Source organism: Orbicella faveolata, unplaced genomic scaffold, assembly GCF_042242905.1.
Source record: "Orbicella faveolata isolate gen_17 unplaced genomic scaffold, um_ofav_v1 contig_7, whole genome shotgun sequence".
Lineage (NCBI taxonomy): Eukaryota > Metazoa > Cnidaria > Anthozoa > Scleractinia > Merulinidae > Orbicella > Orbicella faveolata.
This window is the reverse complement of record NW_028301591.1, coordinates 1-7,500: the sequence shown is the minus strand read 5'-3', so window position 1 is coordinate 7,500 and position 7,500 is coordinate 1. Positions and strand designations below refer to the sequence as shown.

Here is a 7,500-nt window from a genome sequence, read left to right as displayed (position 1 = left end):
AGTGCGTGAGCGCCACGCACCCAACCACATGGCCTCCGTTTTGGAAACGTTGAGTTTAGCCCCAGATCCCCGCTCATAAATTTGAATGACTTTGAAAAGAATCTCAAGAGAACGAACGGATTTAACTAGACTAGTCGTGTCATCAGCGTAAACCCCTACTTTATATTGGGAACCTCTAGCACCAGGCAGGAGAAAGCCTTCGATTTCAGCGCACGAACGAATTTTGCACGCAAGAGTTTCAACGCAAAGAATATACAACATCGGAGAAAGGGAATCCCCCTGGCGGACCCCGCGAGATAAAGGAATCGGCTTCGTAAGCCATTCATTAACAATCACACGCATGTTAGCACCATTATAAAAAGTATTGATCCAATTGCAAAAAGAAGGACCAAAGCCAAAACGAATTAAAAGATTCTGTAAAAAGGTACGGTTAACACGATCGAAGGCCTTCTCCTGGTCGAGACTTACTAAAATGCCAGTTTCACCAGTACGGTCTATGTAATCTAAAATGTCTCTGAGAGCGTGAAGATTTGAAGGAATTTTCCGCCCGGGAACAGAACATGTTTGGTCAGGATCGACAATGAATTGGAGAACTTTAGAAAGACGAACAGAAATAGCTTTAGAGCAAATTTTATAATCAACGTTGAGGAGGGAAATCGGCCTCCAATTTTTAAGAGATTTCCGATCACCTTTTTTAAAAATCACGCGAGTATTACTCGTTTTCATGGAGTCACACATCTCGCCAGCTTCAAAACACGCATTATAAACAAGAATTAAATGAGGCGATAGAACATCCCAGAACTTTCGATAGAATTCAACGGTTAGACCGTCGGGCCCGGGAGATTTGTTTGTATTCATGTTTTTAATAGCAAAAGAAATTTCATCAATTGTCATTGCACCTTCGCACAATGACGATTGATCAGGCGAAAGCTGGCGAGAAAGAGAAGAGAAAAGATCGTTTTGGAAATTCAAATCAATGGGTTCTTCAGAAAACAAGGAGGAATAGAAATCAACATGTGCTTGCTCAATCTCTTCTTGAGAAGAAACTTCGGCGCCGGACGAGTCATAGATCGATGACATGTGGCTTTTTTGAGCGTTAGACGATTGTAGTTGGAAAAAATAGCGAGTAGGACGCTCACCGTCTTCAAGCCATTCAGCGCGACTACGAATTAAAATTCCTTCAGTTTCCTTAATATAAATGGCCTTTAGACGGCATTCAACGTCATGAATTAAGTCAACAACAGAATTGTCACCGTCAACCAAGCGTTGACGAAGACCGATTAATTTATTCGTTAGAAAAACACGATCACGACATAATTGACGCCGTTTTTGGCGGGAAAAAGAAATCGATTCCTCCTTGATGGAAACTTTCAAGAACTCCCACCAATCTTGAGGAGAGGCAAAAGAAGCGAAATAAGAAACGTGACTTTGAATTAAACTACGAATATTATCGCAAAAACTTTTATCGTCAAGAAGCGAATTATTAAATTTCCATACCCCTGGGCCACGTTTAATAGCATCAGGGATTTGGAAAACAAAAGAAACGAAGTCGTGATCGGAAAGCGGGCAAGGTGAGATTTCACATTGACAGTCGGATGTAAACAAGTCTTTGGAAACAAAGAACTTGTCCAAACGGCTGGCAATTGAATAGTCATGATTAAACCAAGTGAATTCGCGCGCGCGGGGATGTAATTTACGCCACGCATCAACCAAAATAAAATCAGATTTCAAAGAGCTACATTCGTTGCCGATAGAAACATTACCTCCGAATTTATCGAGCGCGTTGTCATAACAATTAAAATCGCCCCCGATCACAAGAGCAGAGGCGGGAATAAAAAATTCATGAAGAGATTCATAAAAAGATTTTCGATCAGTAAGATTGGTGGGAGCATAAATATTAACAAAATTAATATCGACACCATCAATCCTGACCAAAAGACTAATTAATCGCCCATTAGAGTCCTTTTTCCAAGATACAATTTCATCGGAGCATTTAGGGGAAATTAAAATGGCAACACCGCCTTGCTTTCCAATTGCGGGGGACCAAAAACTACGCCCCAACCATCTACGGGAAAGGGCCCTGATGTTTGCCTCAGAGCTGACTAGCGTTTCTTGAAGAAAACAAATGTCGCAGTCGGATTTTTCAATAAGATCGAAGAGGAGATTATTATTAAGGGGATTCCCCAAACCCCTCGCATTAATAGTTAGGACTTTGAAAGTATCTCAGAAAAAGGACTTAAAAGAGGAACATAACAAAATTACTCTTTATGTTTCCTGCCTTTCTTTTGTTTACGTTTCTCCTTAGGGACAGCATCAGTCTGGGTCTGGGCCTTGCGTTTTAAGTCAGAGGACGCCTCCATCGGCGACGAAGGGGGAGCAGAGGAACGTGGTTTGCCAGCAACTAGGGAAGGAGAGGTAGGTTTGCGAAGAGCAGCCGCTGCCAGAGCTTCAGGGACTGGAGCGGGAGTACGGCGAGAGATTCGAGGACGGGCAGAACTAGTGGAAGAATTGGCGGGAGGAGGATTTGACGGAGTATCGATGACGATGACATCAGGTTTGATGAGACCCTGAGAATCTAGAACATGTTGTGATTGACCAGATGGAGGATTAGCAGCAGGTGAAGAGTTAGCAGGTTGAACGTTGACAGGTTGAGCATTTGGCAGTGATTCGGATGGTGTAAACAGAACAGGGGTTTCAGCGGCAGATGAAGGCACAGAAATCGATGGACCAGCAGATGGAGTAGCGGTAGCGGTAACAGATGGTTCAGCGGCATCAGCAGGAGGTGGATGGGTCTTAGAAGGCAGAGCTGCGGCTAAAGGGAGGTCTTCTACAACATCGACATAGGCGTCGGACAAATCGGACTCGTCCGCCCATGCAAAAGAATCGCCAGAGTGGGTCTTATAGGAAGCGTCGCTAACATCAGAGGCGTCATCGTCATCGTCGTCATCAACGTTCACTGGAGCAGATTCATCTGTGGGCTCACCGTAGACAACAGGAGAGACCCACGAGTACCTACAATGGCTACTAAGATGGCCATCCTCTTTGCAGAAGTGACATAGAGGCGGGGCTGGACAACGGTTCGCTTCGTGACCAATGTTCTCACAGTTGAAACACACCTTGTGGTCGCAAGCATTACTAAAATGGCCAGGCAAATTACATTTACGGCAGGTAAGCGGCTGACCAGCATACTTTACAAAGACTTGATATTTACCAAAACGGAGAAAGTTAGGGACGGGCTTGACAATCCGGACGCGATAATGACGTAAACCATTGTAGATATTAGGTGCGTAATCAAATTTACCACGGCGATAATGAATAACCTCGCAGAAAGGAGCGAGGCGCTTTATTATAGCCCAATCACTCAGTTCAAAAGGAGCGTCGTAAATAGTCAAGAATGTAAGAGGCCTGTCGATATCTTGAATAGCGTAACTTTCATTATTGATCGTGATAGAATTCAGGCTTAGGAATTTTTCTTTGGCGGCAGGAGATTTGAAAGTGACCACCACTTCACCGTTCATTTTTCGCTGTAAGCACTGAATTTCAGCGGCGTCAACGTTTGCGGAGTTAAGGGCATCGAAAACTGAACGAGCAGATGTAAAACGTGAAGGTGTGAACAGTGCGGATCGAGGGCGTTTCGGCATGTCATTAACAAACGAACGACGCCATGATTGCGGGGCGTTGTCAGCAGAACCAGTCGTTCTCGCCGCTCTAGAAGCGTAAGTTTCCCCATCTACAACGGCACAATTGCGAGCCCCAGCATCTAAATTTTCAGGCTGAAGTACAGAATCAGCGCGAGGAACGTTCATTGCTTCAACATTCGCATTAGCAGATAAAGCGTCAGAAGAGACGTCAACAACATTTCCACCAGGGACCACATTTTCACCAGGAACAACAGCATTCTCTCCAGGGACAGCACCAACAGTATTCTCTCCAGGGACAGCATCAACACAACGTACACTTGGGATATCAACATTATCGCATATTTCCATATTCAAAACTTCACAACTCACCGTACCACAATCTTTGTCATTTTCCATTTTTACATATATGGGATGGCAAAACTAAAAAATGCCCGAAACAATCCCACAACAGGATCGCAGCCAAAAGGCCGAGAAGCGATACCGGACCTTCCCTTCCCTAGGAGGGTGGTCCAGGGTTTCCCCCTTTGAGATATGGTGGTCAATATGCTGTCGCCGAGGGGCCTGGAGCCGACTGTAGGCCGACGCCATGGAGCAAGTTGCCGTCGTAGACGCACTTGTTCTACAACACAAGTCCACAAAAATCAGCAGCAAAGTTGATAACGTGCCTCCAGGGGTGAGTGAGATCAAACACCTTTTTGCCCTCCAAAACGAGGCAACATGTTAAAGACCCGTAATGACTCCGTTACTAAGATAGCGCTACAGACACAGGCAGAAAAAAAAACGGCTACGTTATCAACATTCGCTCTCCACGTGCATACAACTTGCAGAGAAGTCAAGAAATGCCTGCTAAAAGATTGCTGGTTGCTATTATTGCTTTGCTTTTGCTTTGGTGGCTCGTTTAAAAGACTAAATTTTCACCCCTTTCTCTTGTCTACGACCATACCACAGGGAAAGCACCGGTTCTCGTCCGATCACCGAAGTTAAGCCCTGTCGGGCGGGGTTAGTACTTGGATGGGTGACCGCCTGGGAATACCCCGTGTTGTAGACTTTTCATTTTCTCGGCCGTTTTATTTTGCATATGTTCATTTTTTCTTTCTTTTACTACAACCTTTGGCTATTCCAGTGGCTGGAAAGCACAAATAACTTTTTACACATTTCAGGAGACTCAAAAGATAGCTAGAAAACATGAAAAGTACCCTTAAAATGATCGCGGGATAAATTAGAATCGAAGTCTCGCGCGCTAACGTTCGCGTGCGAAACGGTTATTTATGACATCAAATTGGCGTGTGTGACATCAAATAATTCGAAGCAAAATGATATTCTGCCTTGCCGAACGGTTTTCAAGCAGCTAAAAGTGCGGAAAACTACGCCAATTCCCAAAGAAATGCGCCCGATCAACAACGGCAAAGCAAACAACACACGCGAGCCGTTGCATATTAACGGTCGACACGAATTCGAGCCGTCAAAACAATTCTATTCATGACTTGACTTGGAGAATGACGGAGGCTCGGACCGTTGTCTAGTTTAGTCAACGAACCACCAACACAACAATCGTAAGGTAGAAATCAACTCACGGTTTGGCCAGCACTTCTCCTGTTACTTTCCTTGTCCTTTGCTCTTTCCATACTGTAAGTCGACGAACGTTACTTCGAGGACAAACTTGGCGGGGATCGAGTCAATGATTGACCGCCTGCCGAAACAAACGCAAATCGGAAAAGCCACCTTCTTCAGTTCAGTACAACATAGATGCATGACAACACGAGTTCCAGCGCACTCGCCTTTTCAGTTGCAGCTGGAAATCCTTGGCTTGCTTGCTTGACACGTTCCTTCGTTGTTCACTGTGCCCAGTCGTCCAGCCCGGCCCGGCCAACTGACGAACAAAGCAAAGCGTCAATCATTAACCATCCACCATTCACAGGGCCAACACTTGCACTTTTTCGGGGGCGAGCGCGAACGCAGGCCCCCACTACCAGAAATTATACGCTCGAGTTACCCACATTTGGGGTAATCGCAAGGGTCAACCCGATCGAAGTGCAATGAAAGGGCCTCGCCTTGAGAGGACTGCCTCCTTGATCACAGTACCTCCCGCGTCAGGTAAGTATGAAAATTCTTGACGCGGGGGCCGTCAAAGGCAAACCTCCTTACCTCTATATCCTTGTGGTAGTGCTTTGCGGGCGTGCTAGAACCTCCAGCCTCACTTCTAGGCGGCTCTAGAGTAGCTTCCCTCCTCAGTCTGTGCCTGTCGACAGAGAAAAACGCCAGACATTAGTGTCAGGAGGAGGCTTTCTTTGATTTCTTTCTTTGATTGAATGAAGGTTTCTTCCCCGAGGGGAAGTGGGCCGCACTCGGAGGTAGTGCTATACCGAGGCAACCCGTGGCTGGGACGAGGCAAGCCTCTTTTCCACAGCCCAGTTCCAAAAATCAGTTTAATATATGAGCTGCTCAATGAGCAGCGTATCAGATATTAAGCTGATAAGAACAGATACTACACTTGATCTTAGCCAAAAGGCCGAGAAGCGATACCGGACCTTCCCTTCCCTAGGAGGGTGGTCCAGGGTTTCCCCCTTTGAGATATGGTGGTCAATATGCTGTCGCCGAGGGGCCTGGAGCCGACTGTAGGCCGACGCCATGGAGCAAGTTGCCGTCGTAGACGCACTTGTTCTACAACACAAGTCCACAAAAATCAGCAGCAAAGTTGATAACGTGCCTCCAGGGGTGAGTGAGATCAAACACCTTTTTGCCCTCCAAAACGAGGCAACATGTTAAAGACCCGTAATGACTCCGTTACTAAGATAGCGCTACAGACACAGGCAGAAAAAAAAACGGCTACGTTATCAACATTCGCTCTCCACGTGCATACAACTTGCAGAGAAGTCAAGAAATGCCTGCTAAAAGATTGCTGGTTGCTATTATTGCTTTGCTTTTGCTTTGGTGGCTCGTTTAAAAGACTAAATTTTCACCCCTTTCTCTTGTCTACGACCATACCACAGGGAAAGCACCGGTTCTCGTCCGATCACCGAAGTTAAGCCCTGTCGGGCGGGGTTAGTACTTGGATGGGTGACCGCCTGGGAATACCCCGTGTTGTAGACTTTTCATTTTCTCGGCCGTTTTATTTTGCATATGTTCATTTTTTCTTTCTTTTACTACAACCTTTGGCTATTCCAGTGGCTGGAAAGCACAAATAACTTTTTACACATTTCAGGAGACTCAAAAGATAGCTAGAAAACATGAAAAGTACCCTTAAAATGATCGCGGGATAAATTAGAATCGAAGTCTCGCGCGCTAACGTTCGCGTGCGAAACGGTTATTTATGACATCAAATTGGCGTGTGTGACATCAAATAATTCGAAGCAAAATGATATTCTGCCTTGCCGAACGGTTTTCAAGCAGCTAAAAGTGCGGAAAACTACGCCAATTCCCAAAGAAATGCGCCCGATCAACAACGGCAAAGCAAACAACACACGCGAGCCGTTGCATATTAACGGTCGACACGAATTCGAGCCGTCAAAACAATTCTATTCATGACTTGACTTGGAGAATGACGGAGGCTCGGACCGTTGTCTAGTTTAGTCAACGAACCACCAACACAACAATCGTAAGGTAGAAATCAACTCACGGTTTGGCCAGCACTTCTCCTGTTACTTTCCTTGTCCTTTGCTCTTTCCATACTGTAAGTCGACGAACGTTACTTCGAGGACAAACTTGGCGGGGATCGAGTCAATGATTGACCGCCTGCCGAAACAAACGCAAATCGGAAAAGCCACCTTCTTCAGTTCAGTACAACATAGATGCATGACAACACGAGTTCCAGCGCACTCGCCTTTTCAGTTGCAGCTGGAAATCCTTGGCTTGCTTGCTT

General features: G+C 45.7%; 1 protein-coding gene and 4 non-coding genes across 5 annotated transcripts; 2 read left to right on the top strand and 3 right to left on the bottom strand.

Annotated features, from left to right (window-relative positions):
- Window positions 1–2,258: 2,258 nt before the first annotated feature.
- LOC149094998 (uncharacterized) lies at window positions 2,259–4,037 on the bottom strand. The gene has a single exon (XM_089281964.1). The coding sequence runs from the start codon at window positions 4,035–4,037 to the stop codon at window positions 2,259–2,261; it is 1,779 nt and encodes a 592-aa protein (XP_089138090.1).
- A 533-nt stretch (window positions 4,038–4,570) lies between these two features.
- Window positions 4,571–4,689, top strand: LOC149094997 (5S ribosomal RNA). Its single transcript, XR_016205289.1, has one exon. It is a non-coding gene; the product is annotated as a 5S ribosomal RNA (ribosomal RNA).
- An 890-nt stretch (window positions 4,690–5,579) lies between these two features.
- Window positions 5,580–5,743, bottom strand: LOC149094996 (U1 spliceosomal RNA). The gene has a single exon (XR_016205229.1). It is a non-coding gene; the product is annotated as a U1 spliceosomal RNA (small nuclear RNA).
- A 227-nt stretch (window positions 5,744–5,970) lies between these two features.
- LOC149094995 (U2 spliceosomal RNA) lies at window positions 5,971–6,162 on the bottom strand. Its single transcript, XR_016205237.1, has one exon. It is a non-coding gene; the product is annotated as a U2 spliceosomal RNA (small nuclear RNA).
- A 450-nt stretch (window positions 6,163–6,612) lies between these two features.
- On the top strand, window positions 6,613–6,731 carry LOC149094994 (5S ribosomal RNA). Its single transcript, XR_016205288.1, has one exon. It is a non-coding gene; the product is annotated as a 5S ribosomal RNA (ribosomal RNA).
- Window positions 6,732–7,500: the final 769 nt, after the last annotated feature.

Bases quoted from the DNA above. Each gene is read 5' to 3' on its own strand.
- LOC149094998 (XM_089281964.1), bottom strand. From the start codon at position 4,037: ATGGAAAATGACAAAGATTGTGGTACGGTGAGTTGTGAAGTTTTGAAT.